Here is a 27530-nt window from a genome sequence, read left to right on the forward strand (position 1 = left end):
AACTCTGGTTCCCCAATTTTCGGCTTGCAACGATCACAGAGCGCGTCTCTTCCCCGTTCACCTTTTAGCAGTGCATATCCGAGTGGAGTCTTGGAAGACAGAAGTGGGCCAGGGGCAGTGTCCTCTTTCTGATGAGTGGTGGATCGAACAGGAATAGCAGGAACCAGAGTCTAATTTCAGTGTCTCCTTACTTCAGGTCTCAGTGAGAAAACCTTGTTTGATCCTTATGTGTTTGTATTCGGGGACATTTCAGATTTGCATCGCCTTCATTTTGGGATCTACTTTCGTTCTAGAGATTTTGTCACTTTTAGGTTTGCATTTCGGTTGGACTAATGCATTATAAGTAAGTATTTCATGTACGTAGCATACTTACATACAAGCAACATAAAGTGTAAATCAAAAAAGAGTCTGGTGGAGTTCCCTCAATCCTTCATGGTCCCCCGGATTCCACGCCCCCAAAGGTGACCTGATCATAGGACACGATCAAGGCATGGAACCTCCTTCTCCATAGGAAAGTTGTGTCGGACCACGCGAGACAAAGAAGAACGACACTAACCTGAAGAAAAGTTTGTACATATTACTCCTCCATTGTGGCAGCTAACTTCAACGCCTCCTCCTGGCAAGTATCGTCGGTCTTCATATCTTTGCAATCAATTTGCAGTCCACCATTTACCCACGCCTCGAGTCATGGCTGCAAGTAAAGAATGTAGTACTAGTAAATTAGCAAGAATTAGATACGTAGCAAATAAGTGACAATCTTGTTACTTTTTGGCCTGTACATACTAACAGTAATAAACGACGTTTCCTGGGAGTTTCTACCCAAGCGGCCGCACTGACATGGTGGCTGTATACGTAATCTCTAGTGCTTTCCTTCCGGCCACGACCATATGCAACGATGAGCGCAAGTCGCCGTTCTTCAGTTTCCTCTATCAGCTCAGTTTCTTCTACCCATAGTCTAGTCGGACCCGAATCTCGTCTTGTCTTGGTCCACGACAACTTTGACGGGGACGACAATGCACTCACTTTCGAAGACAGCGACTACGACGACAACTTCCAGGTTCCTGTCCGCACCTCATCACCACCCCTTTCGCCTTCCCTCGTTTTCCTCTACCTCCTCTCTCCCCATTTGAAGTTGGGCGCTCTGTTACTACCCAACGTCGGGTTATCCCTGAAGATTGGCCTTCCAGCGTTGTTCCTTTTCGCCGTTTTGTCTGCCTTTGCTCGGCAAATCTGGTTCATGTTGGCCAGATATGTTCGTCAAGATGACCTTACGGATGTGGTTGTAGACGTATTCGTGAGATCCAGAGGAAAGACTACGATGAAGAAGACGTTGAAGATAATTGTTCTCTTCGGAAGCGGGATACTGCGAATTCTATTGTCGGTTATTTTTACTCGTGGTATGTTGCAGCTCCATCTTTACTATAGCGTGTCGTCTTCTTAAGACTCTCATTCAAGTATCTATCGGTCTATTAACTCCCTTATTCTCCGGTGACTTTCCGTTCATCACCCCTACTATTCTCTCCGTCATCGTGGGATTCTTCCTGCTTCCGTTATGCCTCGGTCAATCACTATCGTCCAAGCTGGTTGTTTATTCGACATGGGCCTCCATTGTTACATTCGTTTTATGGTTCTTTTGCGTGACATACGCCTATTCCCATAGAGCGTTGGAAGTCGATAATGCTTGGTTAAGGATGGGGGCCCTTTGGCAAGGAATCGGTATGTCTCTTTGTCTTATGTTTTCACTACGACTCGCTGAATGGTACTCTAAAGCGACAATTGCTTATGCTTTCGCATCGTCTAACACACTTGCCTTACATGCATCGCTAAGGGCAGGCGTACGACCTTCTTCCTCTGCGGCACAGAAGCGTCCCCTCTCACATTCGTTCAAATTCCTTTCTGTTCTGTCTGTATCGATAGCACTCCTGTTTTCTATTCCGCTTGTGATTTTTGCTGCACTACCGAACAGGTTAAGTCTTGTGAGTGTCTCTATCGCTACCGGCTTATGTAAATGACAAATACTCAAATTGGCTCTGATTGTAGCAGGCCTCTCGAGTTCAGCCATTCATTGTATCCCTCAACGCTGCTACCCTTCTATTGGGTGTCCCGTCTATCCTTGTGACCGTTCCCAAGGTTCCTGTTTTCAAGCGCATCAGATGGCGAACCTCAGTACCTGTATCTCGCCTTGCAGTCTTCGCCATCGTACTCATGTTGGCCAATGTCCCTGCCTCAGTCAACGTTGTTCTCAGTGATATCCTGATTGCCTTCGCACTTTGTGCGACTTATTTCCTTCCCGGTTGAGTTTGTTTCATTCTTATTTTCAACGGCCATGCGAACAACTGACACGCTACGTTCCTTATTAGCACTCTTGCACATAATTAACCACTTCTTCCGTCAACCTTTGTCTATTGTCATTCCCAGTCAACCTAGCACACCGAATACGTCTTCTCCAGTTGGTAGACACAGCTCCGTGAACGACCCGTTATTGCTACGCAAAGAGCAGGCATTGCAGAAAAAACAATGGAGGAGACGTATCGCCTGGGATCTCGGTGTCTGGACGCTGTTACTTCCAGTCGGAGGTGGAGGTTTTGCATGGGCTATTGGAACATTATTCAGCAGGTGGTGAGATTATAGAGTGTTGGGAGGGTATTGCATCGAAGTTCGAACGATGCTTTCTTTTGGGATGTTAGATTTCCTATACGCAATCAGTGATTGCACGTATTGTACTTTGGACATTGAACGTTGAACGTTGAACAACTACATATCGGACAATGTATTTTTTTTTCCCGTTTGCCTGCGTTGCGAAACGAAGAAACAATGACTTAATCACGATGTCGTCCGCGATTCCGTGATACGAACGATAACTTCAAAGCGACCATTCACTCCGCCGTCGAACAGCGATGGCAACGACAAAATATATGAGCTGAGAGGCTTCGCTCTCAGTCACAAACCTCACGCCTCCCGGGCCCTCTCCTCAGGGCACTTGCGGTTCTGGTCAAGAATCCAGACAAAGTCGCAAAGAAGGACTATCTCGTAGTCGACGTACGTAGCGACATGATGACAAATTATTGCCCATCCTACTGTCATCGCCTTGTCGCGGTGCTGTACTGGTATAGCAAAGCACGACTATCTTCTTTGCTCAGTAAGTACAGATCGGCTAGCCAGGCTATCGCGGTGACTCCCAATCCTCGTTGGGTTGACCGTATTCTCCTGAGTACCAAACAGGATATATATAATGGAGCTTCAAACGGAAGTTTGTTTGTTGCCGCTCGGTGTCTACTCTACTTCGAAGAAACAATGACGTAATCACGATGTTGAGGTCCGCGATACGAACGATAACTTCAAAGCGACCGTTCACCTCACTCCACCGTCAAACAGCAATGACCACGACAAAATATATGAGCGGAGAGGTGAAGTCGCTTTTCACTCTCAATCACAATTCTCACGTTTTCTGGGCCCTCTCAGGCACTTGCGGCTCTGATCAAGAATCCAGACAAAGTCGCAAAGAAGGATTACCTCGTCGTCGACGTACGAGATGACGACTACGAAGGCGGTAACATCAAAGGATCATTGAACCTTCCATCTCAGGATTTCCTAATGAACGTGGATACGCTGGTCAAAGATACGAAGGACGTAAAGATGGTAATATTCCATTGTAGTTTGAGTCAAGTTCGGTAGGTGGGAACTCAAGGTCTTTGTGGAGTCTCAACTAACAGTTCCCCAGAGGTCCAAAAGCCGCTCGTGTAAGTTTTTGTTTTTGTGTATCCATTAAACTGGTGACGTATGGATTTTAAATGAAAGATCTATCGAGAAACGCGACAAAACGTTTTGGGAGAAGGTGAATCATCACCGACGGACGTCTTTATTCTTCGAGATGGTTTTTCGCAGTTTCAGGTGAAATACAAGGTAGTCGTTACAATGAACCCTGTGGAAAGTTCGAAGGTAACTGATTGTTGGCTTCGCTGCACACACAGGACGATCCCGAGCTCGTAGAAAACTGGGATGAAAACGTGTGGGCTTCGGAATGGAGCTGAAGGTGGGGGCGGGGTAAAGTATCTTTCTCTTTTTGAGATTGTAAGAGATTAATTAAGTGGCCCTCCACGTTCACTTTCCAGGTCCATCGTCGTTTGTTTTCAATATACGCTTTGGTGAACTTTCGATGATTTGTTGGACTTTCTTTCGTTCTTCAGCGATTTGTGCTTGACAAAGATGCCTGTTAATTTTCCATTTTTTTTGTTTCGTTTGGGATGGGGGTTGGGGGTGTCATTTTTCATTGCAAATTTTCAGAAACTCGAAAGCGAGACGCACCAAGATCCCAAGGACACCACAACGAAGGTTGCTGCGAACCAATGGCCTGCTGTAATTGGTGCTAATAGAATGAATATTCAGTGCTAAGTTGATTCCGTAGAAACTTGCTACGTACCAACAGAAACGCCTCTAATGAAAGCCATACCAGCACCGCTGGCTAAACCTGTCAATAAACTGTTGCGTGCACACGGAACCTGGCCAAGATGTTTAACGCCCTGCAAATATCGAATGAGTCTCACGAGCGGAATCACTAGGGACAAGAACTTCACCTCAATCGCGTCATGAGGGAGACTGCCATTGTATTTCGGGCCTTCGCGTTTTGGAGAATTGGAGGAAGGCGAAGAGGGAGCACTCGATTCCGACATGGTGTCACTGTCAGACATGCCTTGATTAATCACGTGCGCGGAAGGCGTCGCGACAAGTCACGTAGGAACGACAAAGTAGTCTTAGCCAGTCGTACACTGGCACATGTCGTACAGATATGTTACTTTATATATATCCCATAAACTCAATATATAATGAACATATGTTGACCATGCCGTATTAATGCCGTAACACAGTCCAGCAAAGGGAATTCTGGTGTCCCTTGTTCTGCCTGTGCTGGAAATGGGTCCAAATGGCATATTTTACCTACCAAAGGTCAATGTATGCAAGAGTAGGGCAGGAGGACCACTGGAAACATTTGTGCTGAGTATTTATGGCATTGTCATGTGACTCTACATATCATGAACATATGTGGTGACAGATGATGATCATATAAAGTAGCACATATGTCGGCTATCTGTTCAACAATTGGCGGTGTAGTCTGGTAGGACCCGTGAAAATAAGTGGGAGGGTCAGTTCCCAATCCACCTACCGGCGGCCATTTACGCAAGGACAGTCGGTTCTCCCACCACTCACAGTCCACCTATCAGTGTTGTGGATAAAATTGAAATTGCCTTAATAAATACAATTTTTAAACATTTTAATATCAATTTGAGATATAAAAGAATGGGAAAGAAGGACTAGAGTGAGCCCATACTACTAGTCAAAGCACTAGCTTCTATGCAAGGATTTTATCAGTACAAAAAGTACAAACCTTGATCAGATGAGAGACTTTGTGAAGTCCCGAAAACTGTAGAAACTTTGCAAAGCAGCTGTTTTAAAAACCTTTGCGTTTTGATTACATCAGCATTTGGGCACTTTGATGGCGCGGTTGCCCCGGGTTTTGGCAGGTTTTGGCGGGTTTTTGGATGGTCACACAACTGCACCACCCGACAATTCCACAATCCACATAGATAAATTGTACATTAATCAAAATTTTATTTATATATCAGTTCAAAATCTGCCGAAAGGATGAATTAAAAGAGCTACTATAATTTATAATGGTGTTATGGTGAGTGGTGAAATTTAATGGTAGCAAAATGGTAGAGATTGTGGGTGGTCAGACAGGTCCATCAATCGATTGCGAATAAACGGACTGGGGTTGCTGATGGCGTGGTTGTCGGTTGTTCCGGGTTTTCTTGGGTTGCACAACCCAAGAAAACCCACGGCAATCAAAGTGCCAAAATGCTGATGTAGAAGGCCTCATCTTACTTGCAGAATGCTTGTAGCAAACATAGGGATTTTATTTTATTGATATACTTGAACTTTGTGAAGTATGGTTGAACTACTTGGACTTAAAGGATTTAAAGAAAATATCGGGAAAAAAAACCTACATATGGATAATTAGCCTGGCTAGCCAATCTGTACTGAGCAAAGAAGACAGTTGTGCTTTGCTATCAGTGTACAGCCTGGTATCTGGGGCAGGGGGGAACATCGTCCCCCCTTGGTTCTGCCAAAAAATTCAAACTCCGAGCTATGATATCATGTTGTTTCATGTGGGCAGAGTTTGAATTTGGGGGGGGGATGATGTTACCCATAAAAGGCAAGCTTTTTGTCCATCTATAAACCCCAGAAATGGGCCAATTTTGGAACTGACCCTCCCACCTATTTTCACGGGTCCTTCTGGTATCTGGGGCAGAGTGAAACATTGTCCCCCCTTGGTTCTGCCAAAAACTTCAAACTCTGAGCTATGACATCATGTTGTCTCATGCAGTAATGTGACTTAGTTGACTATGCTACAAGGTTCTTTTTGCACTTTAAACAGTGCTACGGGGCGATATTTACCGTATTAAGAACTAGAGTGAGCCCGAATTGCTAGTTAAAGCTAGTGCCGCTAGTAGAATGTGCCGTAGGCACAGCTAGACCAGTTAGAGAGAGCTGTAGATCGTGTCAGAAAACTGTATGACCGTTCAAAACCTGTAGAACACTATGAGCAGAGGACTTAAGCGGTTATTCACCAAGTTCTACTCTCTACATTCTGCTATGCACTGGCATATCAAGGGATTGTACTATTAGAAGACTTGTAGTCTTCACAGAACCGTTCGTAGCAGAACTTAACAAAGTCAAAAGACCTTCATACTAGGAGTACCTACTTCTACGGGGGATTTAGTTGACAAGAAATCGGACATAGGACCACGCAGACTAGGAGAAATTTGATATGACCATAGATCGAGTCCCGATCTGAGGAAAAGACAAAAAGACATGATACAGATCCCAGATCACAGATAGAGTACCTAGGAACCAGACAGGAATGAACAACGGATCTCGGAGTCCGTGCTGTTCATGTGCTACGGCGATTTGGAACTCTGGATCCATATGCTGGAACTACTTGGACACACAAAGTCCATATGATTTGATAATGTCGAAATGCAGGATAAGGTCTGTAGGCAGGAAATACCATATGGTACGCCTATGTAGGTCCATTCTACATGCTGAAACAAGAATGAAGAACGGTCCAGATTGGTCCAAAACATATGATTCGAATATGGAAAAGCTCCATAGACAAGATTCTGCACATGTAGCAGTACCTAGCGATAAGACTCCGCATGGATTCGTAGCTATGGTGCATTATTTTTAGAGATGAAACAAGTAGAGATAGGATTACAAAGCTAGTGTAGAAGTAGTATAAAAGCAGCTCATGTATCCGTAGATAAAGAGTACTACCCGTGCGTAGGAAAGTCCTGAGTGGGTTGCCCGTGAGTAACTGCTCTTGACACCAATAGAGAGAGATTTGCCCTGTCATTGTGCAGTGATACGATAAGATTTGATTTGAACTATATGAGACCGTCGAGGTCAAACTTGAGAACTATCTGTCCGTAGGCCACCGAGGTCTTGATTACTGTTTCGTGATCCGTCGAGGGTCTTAGCGTTCATGTCCGCCGAGGACTTAGTTTTCGTGTCCGTTGAGGGCAATAGTCTCCAATCGTTCAAATTAGTCTTACCGTAGACGAAATTCACAGTCCCACTTAGTCCACTGGACAATAAACAGAGCCCCTACAAACCCTAGAATTCCCGTAGCTGTGGTGTTTTACACTTGCAGTTACACATTGACTTCATAAGACCTTCATACGATACTGAGACTGTGATCTTGTGTGTAACCTTTGCCAAGCAGTCCACCCTTGCAATCTTTCCTGGTGTGTAGAGTTATTGATAGACTTTACACGGAGGTTTACTAGTTTTGGGTTGATTTGGTGTTGGTGCTACTTCCGTAGCTCTGATATTAGGTTGACTCTTGAGTGGTATACTTCGCCCATTATCTGGTGACCACCGCAGGGGGTGGAAATAAGATTACATTCAGTATCGAACAAAATATTGTAAAATTCCGGTAGTTTTAGCCCTACGGCAAGAACTACAAAAACAACAAAAACCAAAAGAACTTCTCTCAGAAAGATTAGTTCACAGCGACGTAATACTCGCACTTCACTAGCGGCTGGCAAACAAGTCTTACAGACACATAGTCTTACGGCTTTAGCATCGAGTACCCCAGCTCAAGTACTGAGAGCTGGTCAGTCTTCTCGATCTACGCGCAATTCTACGCAAGGAAGAGAAGCTACCCAAGTTATCCCAAACGATTTAAGAAACCCCGGTTTCTCTTTTGACAGAAGTCCGAGAGAAGCTTTCCGAGATACAAGATCTACGCAAGGTCCTAGAAACCAAGCGTTAGAAACCCCATACAAAACCCCAGAGATTTTAACTGAAGATTTTGAACCGTTTTCTTCACCGTTATCATCTCTACCCTCCGAATACAATTCAGACTTCGACCTACGGGAAGAAGAGTTTTATTCTTTTGAACTAAACCCGAGTTTATTTCTTGAGAGACCGTTAACAAGTATGTCCCATATATCGAATGACCCAGTAGCGGCAGGTGTGCCAGATGAAGAAATACCGATAAAGAAGTCCTGGACGGAGTTCTCTAAAGGTGCTTTGAAAGAATTAGACAAAGATACGTCGAAACGGAGGCTCCCCACGTTCAACCGACTAGATCCTGGAAATCTACGGGAATGGATGGCGGCTATCCTACAATATGGGAAAGTCAAGGGCTGGAAGTTAGATGAATCTTTTATCATTCTAGCAATGATTCAAATGGAGTTCGAGACCTCTCGACTCCTGGCACATCATTTGCCATCTACGAGAGGCTATAGTCGGGCCACATTTGAAAAAGAGATGTTCGATTCGTTCCCGTCGATTAGGGATTTAGCAATAGGAGCACTGGAGAATTTAGATCTGTTGAAGGCTAGGTTCTCTGGTATAGGAGAAGAGCAGCTACAAAAGCTTACTTCGTTTAATATGGAGTTTGAGTTTGAAGCAGACAAACTTGCAGGAAGTTTGTCGAATCGAGAGAAAGTACAGAAGTTTGCGGAATGTCTAGACCCGGCATTCTGGCGAGAGATCAGAAAGAGGCTACGGGACCCTCACTACGTTCGAAACCTGCAGGCAGAAAAGCCCGTAGAAGTAGATAGTGGGTGGGTGGCTTCCCAGTTAGACCCTTTTGCTTTCTCTCAAGTTAGGGATATGGCTTTGACCATAAGTAATGAGTTAGTAGGCGATTGCTACGCACCTCAGGGCTTAGATCCTGTTAGCTATACTCTAGGAGTGAAAGCGGCGGCGACCGTAGGAACCCCCTTGATCACTCGTGCAAAAATCGAGCCTACGATGGCTCCGTTGTCTTCGTACAAGAAGGAAATAGCTTCTGACGAGTTGACAATGAAACTTTTGGCCTCCGTAGATGCACAGAATACTCGAATGAACGACTTTGCGCATGCAGTTTCTGAACTTTCTAAAAAGATGCCTGACTTCAGTCAGCCCAACTTCTACAAGAATATGCAAGCGATGGCGTACCATAATGGTAGCCAAGGACAGAGCAGTGGTGGATCTAGGCCTTCAAACCAGATCGCATCCAACTCTACGGCCGCAGGGCAGCCATATAGGGCGCCTACGGACAAAAATTGCATTATTTGTGATGAACCCGGGCATTTCTGGAGAGAATGCAGGCAAGCACAAGAGCTATCCCAGAAGAAGTGGATAGTTAAGAATGAACATACGAATAGACTGGAGATGTACGATGGGAATAACCTCCCACTGCCTGATCCAGTGAAGAAAGAATCGCGAGCAGACAGAATTAGAGCTATCGCTAGAGAGAAGGGATGGCCAGGTGCTGAAAAGACCAGTTTCTTCTTACAAGGAGACTTGGATCTTGATGATGATCTCCCAGACCGTCAATCTGTGCCTATGATAGAAGTTTTGTTACAGAGAATTGCTGCTTTGGAGGTAGAGACTCGTCGCCAGTCGGGCGACAGCTCAAAAAAAACTAAAAGGTCCAATGATGGACTCCTCAGATAAGAGAGATAGATCTCGAGATACCCAGAGGAGACCGGAGGACCCCAAAAAAATAAAATTACCACCAAAACCCCAAGTAGTGATATCTACGCCGTCGTTCTTGAGAAAACAACCGTATGTGATACCCCAGAGCAAGCCTTTCGAAGAAGAGGTCTCTGAAGAAGATGAAGCAGAATCGGATGAAGAAGAACCTCCGTCGCAGGTCGATAGACGTCCTTCTACTCCGCCACTGAGGGTATTCGATAAAATTCAGCCTGTAGAACGTATCCCACAACCAAGAGATTCTGTATTGCCCCGAAGCGTAATTCCTGAAGACAAGGGTGCTTCAAAATCTAAGAAGGTTCATTCCGAAAACGTGAAGAAAGCGTCTACGGAAAATCTTCAAAATGTTGAAACGAAAAGATATAAGCAACGGGTGATTCAAGACCTAATTGACCAAATGATGGCCAATCCAGCTAGTGTTTGCTTGAACAAGCTCATGGCTTCAGAAGAGTTCCGAAAAGCATTGCTACGGCGAGTTAGGAATAAGCACGTTCGAACGAAGAACTATAAAGCGTTCCTTCAAACGTTAGACTATCCGATAAAAGACTCTACGGCGGCTGAGGAACCTTTTGATGAACAAGCGGAGTTTGTGAAAGTAGATAATATTGAGACCGTAGATTCGTTCGAAACCTTAGAAGAGGAAGAAGACGGATTGGAAGCGGGATCAGTAGTTCACCGAGATGTTGTGGAAGTTTATCGCACCGAGTTAGATTCTGAAGAAAAACTGAAGGTTGTGATAGTAGCTGGATTGTCCGAGGGTCTCAGATGTGTATTTCCTGAGGTTAACGGTTCTACGGAAAGAGTAGAAGCGGTGATCAATGGTGGATCGCAAATAATCGCGATTGACGCATGGGTTGCTCAAGGATTAGGCTTGCAATGGGATCCGAATTCAGTGATTCACATGCAGTCGGCCAATGGACAGCTGAAACCAACACTGGGAGTGTGCAGAAATGTACCTTTCAAGTTTGGTGAAGTAACAGTATACTTGCAACTTCATGTGGTGGAGAAAGCTCCCTTTCAGATTCTCTTGGGTAGACCTTTCGATGTCCTAACGGAATCGAAAGTGCAAAACTTCAAGGATGGAGACCAGTGGGTTACAGTTTCATGCCCAAACAAAGGAATTCAAAGTGTCATCCCTACATACATGAGAGGGGAAGGCATTAAGATAAAACCTAAGCGGGAACCAACCCTACGGACGCAGAGTTCAGAGGAAGCGCAGAAAGAAAGAGAACAACGAGGGACTGAATCTTCAAATTTTCAGTCCACCTTGATGAATTGATAGAGGATCAAGGAGAGGTGGCTCTACAAATATCCGTAGATGCTCACGGTGTTCCACGAATTGAAAAATATAAAAATTTGATAAATACAAAATTCTCTTGTACGGAGCTGGCTGGAGCCTTCATAGAAGCTTCAAATAGTGAAAGGGCTACTAGTCAGTCTGATTCGAGAGTGATGAAAAACATTGATATAAACGAAAAAGACCAAAAACACACAGAAGATACAAAACACAAAAACAGTGCTTCTATTTCTCCTTGTGTTATGGACAGTTTTCTTTCTTATTATTCATCAGCACCAGTTTCAAATTCCCTAGATTCCATACACGGTGAATCTACGGAATGAGAACGGTTGCTTTGTACTACTAGAAGAGGTTCAACCCTCGAAGGCTTCAACAGCCAAAAATTGGCACATCGATCGGACTCTTCTCAACAAGATAAGATAGATGAGCTTAGTGAGGTCGCCGTAGACGGCAGAGCTTTACTCTTGAAGGCTCAAGATACCCATAGTCTATGTGAACTTGTTGATTCACTTAGTACGAATTTCAAGGATCTCGCTGAGGTGTCGAAAATCGAAGAAAATCCAAATAGATTGATACCCCCGTTGCTCCGACTACGAAGTTTTGTAGGGGGTGCAGTTGAAAATGAAAATGCATTTGACACAATGCTAAATGAAGCATCTACGCTAGTAGACTATCATCGGAGGATGTACGAAAATCACTACCAAACCGATGAATGTATAGCTTTGGATTTGGATAGGTTAGCTAAGGATCCCGAGAAACATGGAAAGACTTTGTTCAATGAACTAGCTTTTCATAAGGAAAGATGGTTGCAAGTCTACGGGACTATAGACAACTTTCCTAAGGACCTTTACACGGGCGAAACCCCGATAGATGAGATTCTATTGTCTACGGACTCTCTGAATGCCTACATTATCGAACTTGATGCATGTGTACAAGAGATGGGGCTTGCTCTACGCAACTTAGAAGGAAAGCTTTCGAGAAAGAGTCTTCCTACGAATTCATATAGCACATTCTTGAGTAGCTCGCAGTCTATAGAGCGTGAGAACTATGTTTCCCAGGGTGCTACGGTGCTTGGAAAACATACAGTTCAGTCAGTCTACGGAAAATATAAGCCAGTAGCGCTTAAAGTCCGACCTCAATTGGCTAAGATGCCAGAAGAATTCCGAGTTCTTAGGAATATTACTGGGGATCTGCTTGAAGGGATGCCAGTACTATCGCTGCACCCTCCTGAATTCAGTCCAGGAGAACGGTATACAGAAGAATGTAAGGAAATCATAGAAAAGAATCATAATGAAGGCTTTCTATGGCCCGAAGAAATGAAGTTAGTACACCATCTGATGAAAATCCAAGAGAAAGGATTCGCTTGGAGTGCAGACGAAGGTGGAACATTTCGTACAGATTTCTTCCCGCCGATTAAGTTTCCAGTGTTGCCTCACAAACCCTGGGTTGAGCGTAATATCCCTATTCCACCTGGGATTTACAAAGAAGTCTGCCAGATTTTGAAGGACAAAATCGCAGCAGGAGTATACGAACCTACTACGTCGTCGTATCGATCGAAGTGGTTCATGGTACTAAAGAAAGATGGAAAGAGTCTACGGCTGGTCCATTCATTAGAACCATTGAATGCAGTCACGATTCAGCATTCTGGAATTCCACCTGGAACAGCTGAGATTGCTAGTAGCTTTTCCGGAAGAGCATGCATAGGAATGTTAGATATTTGGGTTGGATACGATGAAAGGCTTATCGACGAGGAATCGAGAGACTTTACTACGTTCCAAACGCCCTTTGGCCCCTATAGATTAGTGAAACTACCTATGGGATGGACTAATTCAGTCCCTTTGTTTCATGAGGATGTAACGTACATTCTACGGGAAGAAATTCCTCATGTTACTAGACCATACATTGACGACGTACCTATATGAGGACCTAGTACTAGATATGAGTTGCCCGACGGAGGCTACGAGGTGATTCCTGAGAATCCAGGCATCCATAGATTCATTTGGGAGCATTTACAGAACGTGGATCGAATAGTTCAGCGAATGAAGTATGCGGGAGGTACCTTTTCAGGTCCGAAGGCTTTCATTTGTTGCGCTGAAGGAATGGTAGTAGGCCATAGAGTGTCCTACGACGGTGAAAAACCTGTAGAGAAGTTTGCAGAGATCATTCTCTCTTGGGATCCGAAAAACTTCAGAAGCAAAACTGATATTCGATCATTTCTGGGGATTGCAGGACAAATGCGCATGTTCATTAAGGACTATGCTAAGAAAACAAGACCATTGAATAAGCTCACTGGAGCTTTTGTACCGTTTGAAATGAATGAGGAAGCTTGTGAAGCTGTCCGAGAGGTTCAAGATGGAATCCGTGATGCACCCGCGCTACAGCCCATCGACTATAAGAATCCGACGGGTATCACTTTGGCCGTAGATTCATCTTGGCAAGGTGTAGGCTATTACTTGTACCAAGTAGACCCCGAAAATCCGAAAATGAAGTTCTACAATTACTTTGGGTCTATAACGTTCAATGAGAGAGAAGCACGCTTCTCACAACCGAAACGAGAACTCTACGGGTTACTTATGGCGCTACGGGCGTCAAAGTATCAAACTTTTGGATGTAGACCGTTAACCATAGAAACGGATGCCAGCTATATCAAAGGAATGTTGAACAATCCGGATAGTGCTCTGAATGCTAGCATTAACTGGTGGATTGAAGAAATCAGACTCTATCATTTTGAACTAGTTCATATTAAAGGACTTGTACATGGTCCAGATGGACTTTCGAGACCTCCTCCTGGTGGGATATCTACGCCTAGACCAGAAGGATGGGAAGAATTCCTGGTCGACGACAATGGTCAGCCAGTAAAGTTTCGAATGGGAGATGGAATCGAGGATGAACCTTTTGACATTGATACGTTCAAGGATGATATAGATCCGCGGTCAGGTTATTTTGTTTCATTAGCTGAGAAAGAACCAAAGTTGGCTACATCTGTCTTTTGCTATTTAGAAGACTTACAGTCCGCCGTAGATGAAGCAAACTTTGTAGATAAGATAAGAAATTGGGCGCTACGGAAACCTCCAGACTATGTTTCAACATTTTTGAAGCAAGTACCAGTGGTCCTGCCCACCGTAGATGACAATTGGAACGATTCTCATCCATATAAGCCTATGCATGAATATACGAGTAAGATTAAAAAGTTCGATGAGAAAGTTCTGCGAATTTGAAGAGTGGCTTCTAGATCCCGAAGCGGATTTTTACGTGAGTTGCCTAAAAACAAAATGAACAGTTTCATTACATTGGGATCAAAATTCTTTCTAGACCCTGATGGGAGACTGTACAAACAATCTATGGATGGTTCTACACAACATAGGTTGTATGTAGTTCCTGATAAGAGGATGTGGATGCTCGTAGCAAGTCACAATCATCTGGGACATAAAGGAATGTTTGCGACTAAGTCGATCATGGAGAAACGATTTTGGTGGCCGCATATGGATAAGGACATAGATTGGTTCATCCGTAGCTGTCAAGAATGCCAGGATCGAAGGCTCGATCTGTTGAGAATACCACCAGTGGTTACTCACACTCCGTCGCTGTTCCAAGTGATCCATGTAGATGTTTTAAGTATGACTCCAGCTAGCAACAGTTGTAAACTGATTGTTCATGGACGATGCGCACTATCGAGATGGTCCGAAGCAAGGGCTATTCAAAGTGATACAGCTAGAATACTTGCAGAGTGGTTCTTTGACGATATCATTAGTAGATGGGGTTGTCCCGAGGAGGTTGTTACGGATAATGCACCACAAATGATTGCTATGGCAAGGTGGCTTACGGACAAATACGGTGTCCGTAGCATTAAGATTTCACCATACAATTCTCAAGCAAACGGAAAGATTGAGAGAGCGCATTTCGATCTACGGAGCGCACTTTCGAAAGCCGTAGCTGGAGACCTTGCGAAATGGTACTGGTTTTTGAAGCATATTTTGTGGGCGGATAGAGTAACAACTAGGAAAGACCTAGGTTGCTCCCCCTACTTCTTTGTTACCGGTGCGGAACCTATACTACCGCTTGATATTGTGGAATCTATGTGGCTAGTAAAGTTACCCAACAGGTGTTTATCATGAGAAGAATTGATTGGATTTCGAGCGCAAGCTCTAGCTAAACATAGAACGCATGTAACAGCTATGCGAGATAGAATTACAGAAGAAAAGCGTAGACGCTTGATCAAGTACGAACGGGAATATATACACACTATAAAACCCTTAAACTTTGAACCCGGAGACTTGGTTCAAGTATGGAATACTGCTATTGAAAACAACTTGGATAGGAAAATGTTCCCTAGATACTTTGGGCCTTGCGTAGTCATTCGACGTACTAAAGGTGGCTCTTATATCTTAGCGGAAATGGATGGAACGTTGCTATGGGGAAAATATGGAGCCTTTCGCATCCTACCTCATGCGGCGCGATACCACATTGACCTTCCTACGGAAATACAAGATTTAATTCAGCTATCTAAAGATGAGTTAGAAGCGATGGCTAACGAAGATGAACCAACTGAGTATGAACTTGGAGTGGACTACATCTTTGACAGGGCTCAAAACTTGAGGCTGAATGGTAATGCCTCAGCTACGGCAGAAAATGATAATGAAATTGAGCTACCTAGCGAATCTGAGGATCCAATGGACGATCCAGTAAGAGTTACTAGGTCTGCTAAGAAGAAAGTTAGATTTTCTCAGATCTGACTGAACATATGAAACCGAAAAATCCAGTTAGATTCTAATAAAATCTAACTAGTGCACAGGTATACGAAATGACAGTAATATGAAAAGAGCGGACACCGTTTATCGCTACAGCCAGCCATTGTTAAAGAGTGATCTACGGAAAGATACACTACTGAATAGACTCCATGGGAGCACCTGCATCCACCTCAGTAGGCTGGTTTGTAGACCTCTCCTGTGCTGAAGTCGACGTAGCTGACTGTTCGACGGAAAGGGCGAGGCGGGAAAGGACTAGCTGATTTGCCTCGACGAGTTTTTCGTAGGCTGCCCGGTACGCTGCTCCTTGGTGAAGGATCGAAAAGGCCGATGCATTGACCTCCATACGGAGGAGGGTCTGAATGGCAGCGAGGTCGGACGCAGAAAGAGAGTCCATACCAAAATAGGCCGGCATGCTGGCTATGACCTTGAGTACAGAGAGATGCATAGACTCTCTGCATTTCTTCTCCTCTGTCCAACAAGTTGTCATAAGTGATGCTACAGCCACAAATAAAGAGAGGACGATCCCAAGGTGGACACTCACCCTCGGATTTGGGCGTAAGGTCTACACCTGCCTTATCGATACGAGCCTTCTTAGCAGGCTTTGCTTCGATCTATGGAAACATTAGAAATCATTATACAAAACGAATAACGCGATCTACGGACCTCTTTCTTCTTGGAAATGCGAATTTTCATAGGATCCTTCCCTTTAGTGGCGTCCTTCATCTTGAAGTCGTCATTCTGGTAAAAGGATTGAGCCGTAGATAGGTTTAGAACAAACTGGAGGGCTTACTTTATTGTTTGCTTCTTCAGTATCAGAGATTTTGATAGTAGCTTTGTTGCGAGAAGAGCTAGCTCCCTACGGCGAAGTCAATATTGAAAATTAGAAAGATTAATAAAATAAGAGCTTACATTCTTGCGCTTGATAGCAGTTGCCTTGTTACGCACAGCGCACATCTCGACGTAGAAGGATTTGGCCTTTGCGAAGTCAACGCTCTTATCGAGAGAGAACTGCTCGATGTCGGCGGTGACCATCTCGACGACGTTGCAATAAAGATCGAACGCGACATCATCTTTGGCAGACTGGTAGCTTTGGAGCTTGGTCTGAACCTACGGCAGAAGCATTGCAATGAAACAGAGATGAAAGAGCGGTGCTGAACGTACCACAACATCGAGAAGCTGTTTGGTGAACAGCTCGGCGGACAGCTTGTTAGCGTAGGGACGCAACTGGCTGACTTGTTCAACGATCGGAGCAGCACGTTCAACCCAGATTTTAGTGGGAACGAATTCACTACGAATGGACATTTTAAAGATGATATGAGAATGTAAGAGTTGAGAATTGGTTACTACGAATGCTGGTAGAGCTGGGTAGTGAAGAATTGACTATCTACAGTCAACCTTTTATACCTTTTACGCTCTACTATCCAGCCGTAGATGACTTTCTCTACCTTATGGTCCTAATGGACTCCTGGATCCAACATCTAGTGAACAGGAGTTGACTGCTCATTTGTTTGGGGGAGAGGTACCTTAGGTTCCTGAAAATTTGACCATAGATTCAAGTTTTGCGATTTGAACACCTACATGAACATATGGGTGTACCTACGGATCCTGAAAAGATAACCATCGCTTAAGGAAAACTTATAAGCGAGAACCTACACGAGAGATGCATAGCGATTAGAATGATTGAACAATGTGCTACGGATAGATTCATCTAACTCCGAGCATAGAGATACGTGAGCTACGCTACTGAGACTTTAACGTAGCAATTAGAGTTTTAAGTTGGACACATTTGAACTTAGTTCACGCAGTATACAAATCAAACAAGTTTTGATTACAAGATATGAAATATGATAATACAAAAAGAGTTTAAGCACCGTAGCGCATGCCAAAAATACAAGATATGAGGGCTAGATGCCCAATACAAGAAAGTTCAAGAAGAGCTACAATAAAAGTAGCCTATTGATACAAGACAAGAAAACAAGAAATGACTACCAAAACAGACGAAGTTCGAGAGATACACCAAGTCCAAATAGAAGAAAGATTACTTTCTAATAAATGAGTTAGTAACAAGTCTAGAAATACCTAAGAAATATTTCGACTTACCATTTACGATACATCGGGCAACCAAATGCCTTCTCATAGGCTAGTTGATCCCGCGCCAGTTTGGCCATAACGGCCTGAGCTACGGGAGAGAGATCTGCGAGGTCAGAAGCAGAAAATTGCCAGTCTTCTGCTTCTTCCTCGCTAGTCTCTTCCCCATCACTTGAATCGTCGGTACTCTAAAGAAAAGAAATTAGAAGAAATCTACGGAGATGGTAGAGAACTTACAGCTTCTTCGGCTTCATCGTCGATCAGCTCCTTTGCAGTAATTGCTACTTCCTAGAAGTAATATGAATAAGAGATACGATTGTAAGATGAAAAGATCAACTTACGGGTTCTTGTACTTGAGGGACCTCAGCCTCCTCAGTGTTCTGAACCATAGACTTGGCTATGGCAGACAAAGCCTCAGAAGAAGAGTCCGACGAAGAGTCGTCAGAGTCACCCTCTTCTCCTTCCTCCTCTTCATCAGAGCTAGCCGTCTCGGATACTCCAGAAGAAGCTACTATGGGGACTGGCAGATTGATAGAAGTAGAAAGCTAGAACAATGATATCAGATATGAATTGGAAAGGCCCGTAGATAAGAGAAGAAGGTGCTTACCACTGGAAGGGATGGGACAGCAGCTTCAGTCTCCTCAATCTCTCCCTCTGTAGGCTCGGAAATGGACCATCCAAGGGCTTTCCCAAGTGACTTGACCTGCGCGGGGGACATTTTGAAGTCTTCGTCATCTTGAAGACCCTTGAAGACCTCAATTGGATCTCTCCCTGTGGCCTGTAGCAAACGTTGGCTAGCTTGAATGTTCTCCCAGACGGAGCAAGCAGACTTGTACGCCGCCATTTGTGCGATCCTGAGGTCTTCGAATGACCTGAGCTCACGATGGAGCCGTAGGACAATCTGAGCCAGAACTTGGGACAAAAATTTAGAACAGAATGATTTAAAAAGAAGAGAACACTCACGGAGATGGTTGCTTGACGCAGCCTCTAGTTTTTTGAGGCCAGCTTGCGAGTTGTTGGGATCGAAATAGGAGCACTTCTGTTTTCCAGCGAAACAGCGTGCACAAGTTGGTTGATGGCCAGCCTTACCACTAGCAGCCCAGATTGGTTTGCAGTCGGCGTAGCCAAAGTACGAGCATCGGCCACAGGGAGAGAAACGATTGAACTAAAGAGGTTCAGTCATTAGGAAATAATAAGAGAAGGGGAAGGTGACTTACGAAAGCTACAGATCGACTAGCTTTCAAGATTGAGTCTAAGCTGAGCTTGGCTTCACCCAGATCAAATTGAAGTTCCATATCTGCGCTATGGCGTTAGTTTAGAAACAGATGATACGAATAAGAGAACTTACTATGGGCGGCGCCAATCCATTCCTCAGGGAATACATGAGAACGGGGTCTGGAAGTCCACAACTCCGCTACGGAAGCTCCTGTGTTCTCGGAAGGTTCTTGGGCCTTACCTTTGCCTTTGCCAGTTCTGCTCGACTGTCGCCTTGAAGGTCGGTCAGTAGTAGCAGCCTCTGACTCAGAGGTGGCTACGGTCGTCTTTCTAGCACGAGAACGAGTGCGATAGGGCTAAAAAGGGGATAGTTTAAAAGAATAAGAACAGAGAGAGAAGAGATAACTTACTTGGGGGGGCTCAGAAGCCTCTTCATCCGACGATTTTGCAAAAGTCACCCTATTGACAGGGGACTTGTTGACTTTTTGTCGCTTGGACCTGGAAGATCCGACCGTAGAAGGTTCGGGGGCCTAGAGGGACTTGATCAGAACAAACTTAGAACCAAAAAGAGATAGAAGATTCACTTACCTTGCGCTTGGACACTGGTCTAGAAAGACCAGCAACCGCATTAGAAGAATCTACGGCGCTGGAAGGACCAGCAACCGGAGTGGAAGCAAGAGCCCCGGATGAACCAGGGGCTGATCGGGTTCTGGCAGCTGCCGTAGGTGAAAAGACAGGGGACGGTGACTAGTGTCCTAAGTCAGCTCTCCAGAAAAAGAGATGAAAGGAATAGAGACTTACCATAGGAAGAGTCTCCAGTCGCGGTGCATCCGGCATGTACCGCACTGGAGAATCTGCGTCAAAGTTAAAAGTCTGAAGGAAGAGATAAGTGGGAAAAGACCAGGAAAAAGTGGTTACTTACGCCAAGAAGTTCCAATAAACTAAGGGACTCGGTTGACCCTAATCGCCAGCTAGCCATTGGAACTTCCCATTCATCGGCCAGAGAAGAAACCGAGGCTAGAAGTTGAAGAGCAGGAATAACCCACACTTCGCCCTGAAAACGGTTCAACTGTTCGCATAGATCATTCTACGGCAAGTTAGAAATTAAACAAATGATATTGAAAAGAAAGATACATACCAGAAGCGCAGTATGGTCTGAAAATTCTTGCCACATTTGGGCATCATCAGTGAAACGAGCGATCAGTCTGTTGTATAGACCTTCTACCCAATGATGAACGTAGCGGAGGTTGCCCTCCAGAGCATCGAGAATCGCCGGTGATGGCATTTCGGGTTCAGAGTCGACGGCCTTGCCCTTGCCTTTGTCTTGTTTTGCTGGCATTTGATATGATCTACGGAGTCACATTAGTATGCGACACTGTAAAAATGTAGAAGAAAAGAAAGACAATCTATGGGCCTCGGAGCAGACTCCGAAGCCTCTGTAGGTTGTCTACACACACCTCGAAGACGATGAGGACAGTGGCAGAGAAATCAGAGCAACGGCGGCGGGGAGCGACCGTAGAATGGGGGGAGAAAGGAAGAAAGAATTTTTCTTCTAAGTTCAACTGCTGCGGTTTTTATAGCCAAATCCAACATATGAACCAGCACATGACTGTAGAACATCGCAGAATGTTGTAGAATATTCCAGATCTACAGAAATTAAAGCCTCGAGGCTGTTGAAATCATCTACGGAATGATGAGGCCATAATTAAGAAATGATGGAAGTAATTAACGATGGAACATTGCATCGTAGGAGTTCTGGTGTGGGAAAATCATTTTGATGTCGGAACATTTCCTTTTTTGGGAACATTAGCGCTGGTCAGCATAGAGCTCGAGCTCAAAATTTCTCTAAGTCAGAGACTTGATGGTTGTACACTAGAGTGTATACCGTAGATAAGATTAAGTAGATCCATGGGCCATTTTGAAGGCTTTTAGTAGAACTACCAAATGAAAGAGCTGTAGATCAATTCAAACGATAGAAGATGAAGTTGTACTCAGTCCGTAGATGGACTGGGGACAGTCCTCTTTTGTTTGGGGGAGATAATGCGACTTAGTTGACTATGCTACACGGTTCTTTTTGCACTTTAAACAGTGCTACGGAGCGATATTTATTGTATTAAGAACTAGAGTGAGCCCGAATTGCTAGTTAAAGCTAGTGCCGCTAGTAGAATGTGCCATAGGCGCAGCTAGACCAGTTAGAGAGAGCTGTAGATCGTGTCAGAAAACTGTATGACCGTTCAAAACCTGTAGAACACTATGAGCAGAGGACTTAAGCGGTAATTCACCGATAATGGGCGAAGTATACCACTCAAGAGTCAACCTAATATCAGAGCTACGGGAGTAGCACCAACACCAAATCAACCCAAAAACTAGTAAACCTCCGTGTAAAGTCTATCAATAACTCTACACACCAGGAAAGATTGCAAGGGTGGACTGCTTGGCAAAGGTTACGCACAAGATCACAGTCTCAATATCATATGAAGTTCTTATGAAATCAATGTGTAACTGCAAGTGTAAAACACCACAGCTACGGGGACTCTAGGGTTTGTAGGGGCTCTGTTTATTGTCCAGTGGACTAAGTGGGACTGTGAATTTCGTCTACGGTAAGACTAATTTGAACGATTGGAGACTATTGCCCTCAACGGACACGAAAACTAAGTCCTCGGCGGACACGAACGCTAAGACCCTCGACGGATCACGAAACAGTAATCAAGACCTCGGCGGCCTACGGACGGATAGTTCTCTAGTTTTGACCTCGACGGTCTCGTATAGTTCAAATCAAATCTTATCTTATCACTGCACAATGACAGGGCAAATCTCTCTCTATTGGTGTCAAGAGCAGTTACTCACGGGCAACCCACTCAGGACTTTCCTACGCACGGGTAGTACTTTTTTATCTACGGATACATGAGCTGCTTTTATACTACTTCTACGCTAGCTTTGTAATCCTATCTCTTACTTGTTTTATCTCTAAAAATAATGCACCGTAGCTACGAATCCATGCGGAGTCTTATCGCTAGGGACTGCTACATGTGCAGAATCTTGTCTACGGAGCTTTTCCGTATTCGAATCATATGTTTTGGACCAATCTGGACCGTTCTTCATTCTTGTTTCAGCATGTAGAATGGACCTACATAGGCGTACCATATGGTATTTCCTGCCTACGGACCTTATCCTGTATTTCATCAAATTTCTGCGATCCACTGGTCGATCACCGCTTCTACTCTGTCCTAAACCGTTAACCTCAGGAAAACACATCTGAGTCCTTTGACAATCCAGCTACTATCACGACCTTCTGTTTTTCTTCTAATCTAACTCCCGCAATAAACTTCCACAACATCTAAAGTGAACTACTGATCCCGCTTCTAATCCGTCTTCTTCCTGTTCTAAGGTTTCGAACGAATCTACGGTCTCATTATCTACTTTCACAAACTCCGCTTCATCAAAAGATTCCTCAGCCGGTAGAGTCTTTTATCGGCTAGTCTAACGTTTAACGCGATAATTCTTCGTTCGAACGTGTTTATTCCTAACTCGCCGTAGCAATGCCTTTCGGAACTCTTCTGAAGCCGTGAGCTTGTTCAAGCAGACACTAGCCGGATTGGCCATCATTTGGTCAATTAGGTCTTGTATCACCCGTTGCTTATATCTTTTCGTTTCAACATTTTGAAGATTTTCCGTAGACGCTCTCTTCACGTTTTCGGACTGAACCTTCTTAGATTTTGAAGCACCCTTGTCTTCAGGAATTACGCTTCGGGGCAATACAGAATCCCTTGGTTGTGGGACACGTTCTACGGGTTGAATTTTATCAATACCCTAGGCGGCGGAGTAGAAGGACGTCTATCGACCTGCGACGGAGGTTCTTCTTCATCCGATTCTGCTTCTTCTTCTTCAGAGACCTCTTCTTCGAAAGGCTTTCTCTGGGGTATCACATACGGTTGTTTCCTTAAGAACGACGGCGTAGATATTACTACTTGGGGTTTTGGTGGTAATTTTATTTTTTTGGGGTCCTCCGGTCTCCTCTGTGTATCTCGAGATCTATCTCTCTTATCTGAGGAGTCCATCATTGGACCTTTTAGTTTTTTGAGCTGTCGCCCGACTGGCGACGAGTTTCTACCTCCAAAGCAGCAATTCTCTGTAGCAAAACTTCTATCGTAGGCACAGATTGACGGTCTGGGAGATCATCATCAAGATCCAAGTCTCCTTGTAAGAAGAAACTGGTCTTTTCAGCACCTGGCCATCCCTTCTCTCTAGCGATAGCTCTAATTCTGTCTGCTCGCGACTCTTTCTTTACTGGATCAGGCGGTGGGAGGTTATTCCCATCGTACATCTCCAATCTATTCGTATGTTCATTCTTAACTATCCACTTCTTCTGGGATAGCTCTTGTGCTTGCCTGCATTCTCTCCAGAAATGCCCGGGTTCATCACAAATAATGCAATTTTTGTCCGTAGGCGCCCTATATGGCTGCCCCGTGGCCGTAGAGTTGGATGCGATCTGGTTCGAAGGCCTAGATCCACCGCTACTCTGCCCTTGGCTTCCATTATGATACGCCATAGCTTGCATGTTTTTGTAGAAGTTAGGCTGACTGAAGTCAGGCATCTTCTTCGAAAGCTCAGAAACTGCACGCGCGAAGTCGTTCATTCGAGTATTCTGTGCGTCTACGGAGGCCAAAAGTTTCATTGTCAACTCATCAGAAGCTATTTCCTTCTTGTACGAAGACAATGGAGCTATCGTAGGCTCGATTTTTGCACGAGTGATCAAAGGGGTTCCTACGGGAGCCGCCGCTTTCACTCCTAGAGTATAGCTAACAGGATCTAAGCCCTGAGGTGCGTAGCAATCGCCTACTAACTCATTACTTATGGTCAAAGCCATATCCCTAACTTGGGAGAAAGCAAAAGGGTCTAGCTGGGAAGCCACCCACCCACTATCTACTTCTACGGGCTTTTCTGCCTGCAGGTTTCGAACGTAGTGAGGGTCCCGTAGCCTCTTTCTGATCTCTCGCCAGAATGTCGGGTCTAGACATTCCGCAAACTTCTGTACTTTCTCTCGATTTGACAAACTTCCTGCAAGTTTGTCTGCTTCAAACTCAAACTCCATATTAAACGAAGTAAGCTTTTGTAGCTGTTCTTCTCCTATACCAGAGAACCTAGCCTTCAACAGATCTAAATTCTCCAGTGCTCCTATTTCTAAATCCCTAATCGACGGGAACAAATCAAACATCTCTTTCTCAAAAGCGGCCCAACTATAGCCTCTCGTAGATGGCAAATGATGTGCCAGGAGTCGAGAGGTCTCGAACTCCATTTGAATCATTGCTAGAATGATAAAAGATTCATCTAACTTCCAGCCCTTGACTTTCCCATATTGTAGGATAGCCGCCATCCATTCCCGTAGATTTCCAGGATCTAGACGGTTGAATGTGGGGAGCCTTTGTTTCGACGTATCCTTGTCTAATTCTTTCAAAGCACCTTTAGAGAACTCCGTCCAGGACTTCTTTATCGGTCTTTCTTCATCTGGCACACCTGCCGCTACTGGGTCATTCGATATATGGGACATACTTGTTAACGGTCTTTCCAGAAATAAACTCGGGTTTAGTTCAAAAGAATAAAACTCTTCTTCCCGTAGGTCGAAGTCTGAATTGTATTCGGAGGGTAGAGATGATAACGGTGAAGAAAACGGTTCAATGTCTTCAGTTAAAATCTCTGGGGTTTCGTATGGGGTTTCTAACGCTTGGTTTCTAGGACCTTGCGTAGATCTCGTATCTCGGAAAGCTTCTCTCGGACTTCTGTCAAAAGAGAAACCGGGGTTTCTTAAATCGTTTGGGATAACTTGGGTAGCTTCTCTTCCTTGCGTAGAATTGCGCGTAGATCGAGAAGACTGACCAGCTCTCGGTACTTGAGCTGGGGTACTAGATGCTAAAGCCGTAAGACTATGTGTCTGTAAGACTTGTTTGCCAGCCGCTAGTGAAGTGCGAGTATTACGTCGCTGTGAACTAATCTTTCTGAGAGAAGTTCTTTTGGTTTTTGTTGTTTTTGTAGTTCTCGCCGTAGGGCTAAAACTACCGGAATTTCACAATATTTCGTTTGATACTGAATGTAATCTTATTTCCACCCCCTGCGGTGGTCACCAGATAATGGGCGAAGAATACCACTCAAGAGTCAACCTAATATCAGAGCTACGGGAGTAGCACCAACACCAAATCAACCCAAAAACTAGTAAACCTCCGTGTAAAGTCTATCAATAACTCTACACACCAGGAAAGATTGCAAGGGTGGACTGCTTGGCAAAGGTTACGCACAAGATCACAGTCCCAGTATCGTATGAAGTTCTTATGAAATCAATGTGTAACTGCAAGTGTAAAAACACCACAGCTACGGGATTCTAAGGTTTGTAGGGGCTCTGTTTATTGTCCAGTGGACTAAGTGGGACTATGAATTTCGTCTACGGTAAGACTAATTCGAACGATTGGAGACTATTGCCCTCGACGGACACGAAAACTAAGTCCTCGGCGGACACGAACGCTAAGACCCTCGACGGATCACGAAACAGTAATCAAGACCTCGGCGGCCTACGGACGGATAGTTCTCTAGTTTTGACCTCGACGGTCTCGTATAGTTCAAATCAAATCTTATCTTATCACTGCACAATGACAGGGCAAATCTCTCTCTATTGGTGTCAAGAGCAGTTACTCACGGGCAACCCACTCAGGACTTTCCTACGCACGGTAATGCGACTTAGTTGACTATGCTACAAGGTTCTTTTTGCACTTTAAAACAGTGCTACGCGAGCGATATTTATCGTATTAAGAACTAGAGTGAGCCCGAATTGCTAGTTAAAGCTAGTGCCCGCTAGTAGGATGTGCGTCGGCGCAGCTAGAGCCAGTTAGAGAGAGCCGTAGATCGTGTCAGAAAACTGTATGACCGTTCGAAACCTGTAGAACACTATGAGCAGAGGACTTAAGCGGTAATTCACCGAGTTCTACTCTCTACATTCTACTATGCACTGGCATATCAAGGGATTGTACTATTAGAAGACTTGTAGTCTTCACAGAACCGTTCGTAGCAGAACTTAACAAAGTCAAAAGACCTTCATACTAGGAGTACCTACTTCTACGGGGGATTTAGTTGACAAGAAATCGGACATTGGACCACACAGACTAGGAGAAATTTGATATGACCGTAGATCGAGTCCCGATCTGAGGAAAAGACAAAAAGACATGATACAGATCCCAGATCACAGATAGAGTACCCAGGAACCAGGCAGGAATGAACAACGGATCTTGGAGTCCACACTGTTCATGTGCTATGGCGATTCGGAACTCTGGATCCATATGCTGGAACTACTTGGACACACAAAGTCCATATGATTTGATAACGTCGAAATGCAGGATAAGGTCCGTAGGCAGGAAATACCATATGGTACGCCTATGTAGGTCCATTCTACATGCTGAAACAAGAATGAAGAACGGTCCAGATTGGTCCAAAACATATGATTCGAATACGGAAAAGCTCCGTAGACAAGATTCTGCACATGTAGCAGTCCCTAGCGATAAGAACTCCGCATGGATTCGTAGCTACGGTGGCATTATTTTTTAGAGATGAAACAAGTAGAGATAGGATTACAAAGCTAGCGTAGAAGTAGTATAAAAGCAGCTCATGTATCCTGTAGATAAAAAAGTACTACCCGTGCGTAGGAAAGTCCTGAGTGGGTTGCCCGTGAGTAACTGCTCTTGACACCAATAGAGAGATTTGCCCTGTCTTTGTGCAGTGATAAGATAAGATTTGATTTGAACTATACGAGACCGTCGAGGTCAAAACTAGAGAACTATCCGTCCGTAGGCCGCCGAGGTCTTGATTACTGTTTCGTGATCCGTCGAGGGTCTTAGCGTTCGTGTCCGCCGAGGACTTAGTTTTCGTGTCCGTCGAGGGCAATAGTCTCCAATCGTTCGAATTAGTCTTACCGTAGACGAAATTCATAGTCCCACTTAGTCCACTGGACAATAAACAGAGCCCCTACAAACCTTAGAATCCCGTAGCTGTGGTGTTTTTACACTTGCAGTTACACATTGATTTCATAAGAACTTCATACGATACTGAGACTGTGATCTTGTGCGTAACCTTTGCCAAGCAGTCCACCCTTGCAA

General features: G+C 44.5%; 3 protein-coding genes across 3 annotated transcripts; 2 read left to right on the forward strand and 1 right to left on the reverse strand.

Moving 5' to 3' along the window:
• The first annotated feature begins 861 nt into the window (after positions 1 to 861).
• Positions 862 to 2789, forward strand: E1B28_012214 (uncharacterized protein). The gene is made up of 5 exons (XM_043157301.1): positions 862 to 1397; positions 1456 to 1716; positions 1771 to 1976; positions 2041 to 2293; positions 2361 to 2789. The coding sequence occupies exons 1-5, from the start codon at positions 896 to 898 to the stop codon at positions 2621 to 2623; spliced, it is 1485 nt and encodes a 494-aa protein (XP_043004668.1). The 5' UTR covers positions 862 to 895; the 3' UTR covers positions 2624 to 2789.
• Positions 2790 to 3081: 292 nt separating this feature from the next.
• On the forward strand, positions 3082 to 4212 carry E1B28_012215 (uncharacterized protein). The gene is made up of 6 exons (XM_043157302.1): positions 3082 to 3407; positions 3463 to 3671; positions 3722 to 3740; positions 3799 to 3903; positions 3972 to 4044; positions 4113 to 4212. The coding sequence occupies exons 1-5, from the start codon at positions 3309 to 3311 to the stop codon at positions 4029 to 4031; spliced, it is 492 nt and encodes a 163-aa protein (XP_043004669.1). The 5' UTR covers positions 3082 to 3308; the 3' UTR covers positions 4032 to 4044; positions 4113 to 4212.
• Positions 4102 to 4724, reverse strand: E1B28_012216 (uncharacterized protein; the record flags this gene model as incomplete). The annotated part of the gene is made up of 4 exons (XM_043157303.1): positions 4575 to 4724; positions 4421 to 4520; positions 4306 to 4366; positions 4102 to 4210 (listed from the first exon to the last, which is right to left on the reverse strand). The coding sequence occupies exons 1-4, from the start codon at positions 4686 to 4688 to the stop codon at positions 4102 to 4104; spliced, it is 384 nt and encodes a 127-aa protein (XP_043004670.1). The 5' UTR covers positions 4689 to 4724.
• Between the last annotated feature and the right edge of the window lie 22806 nt (positions 4725 to 27530).

This window comes from Marasmius oreades, chromosome 8 (assembly GCF_018924745.1).
Source record: "Marasmius oreades isolate 03SP1 chromosome 8, whole genome shotgun sequence".
In the NCBI taxonomy this organism is placed as follows: Eukaryota; Fungi; Basidiomycota; class Agaricomycetes; order Agaricales; family Marasmiaceae; genus Marasmius; species Marasmius oreades.

Excerpts from the sequence above, each read along its gene's own strand:
- E1B28_012214 (XM_043157301.1), top strand. The coding sequence starts at position 896 with ATGAGCGCAAGTCGCCGTTCTTCAGTTTCCTCTATCAGCTCAGTTTCT. Across the intron at positions 1,977-2,040 it reads TACCGAACAGGTTAAGTCTT|CAGGCCTCTCGAGTTCAGCC; the intron begins GTGAGTGTCTCT and ends CTCTGATTGTAG. Across the intron at positions 2,294-2,360 it reads TGCGACTTATTTCCTTCCCG|CACTCTTGCACATAATTAAC; the intron begins GTTGAGTTTGTT and ends GTTCCTTATTAG.
- E1B28_012215 (XM_043157302.1), top strand. The coding sequence starts at position 3,309 with ATGTTGAGGTCCGCGATACGAACGATAACTTCAAAGCGACCGTTCACC. Across the intron at positions 3,408-3,462 it reads CAAAATATATGAGCGGAGAG|GCACTTGCGGCTCTGATCAA; the intron begins GTGAAGTCGCTT and ends GGGCCCTCTCAG. Across the intron at positions 3,904-3,971 it reads AGTTTCAGGTGAAATACAAG|GACGATCCCGAGCTCGTAGA; the intron begins GTAGTCGTTACA and ends CTGCACACACAG.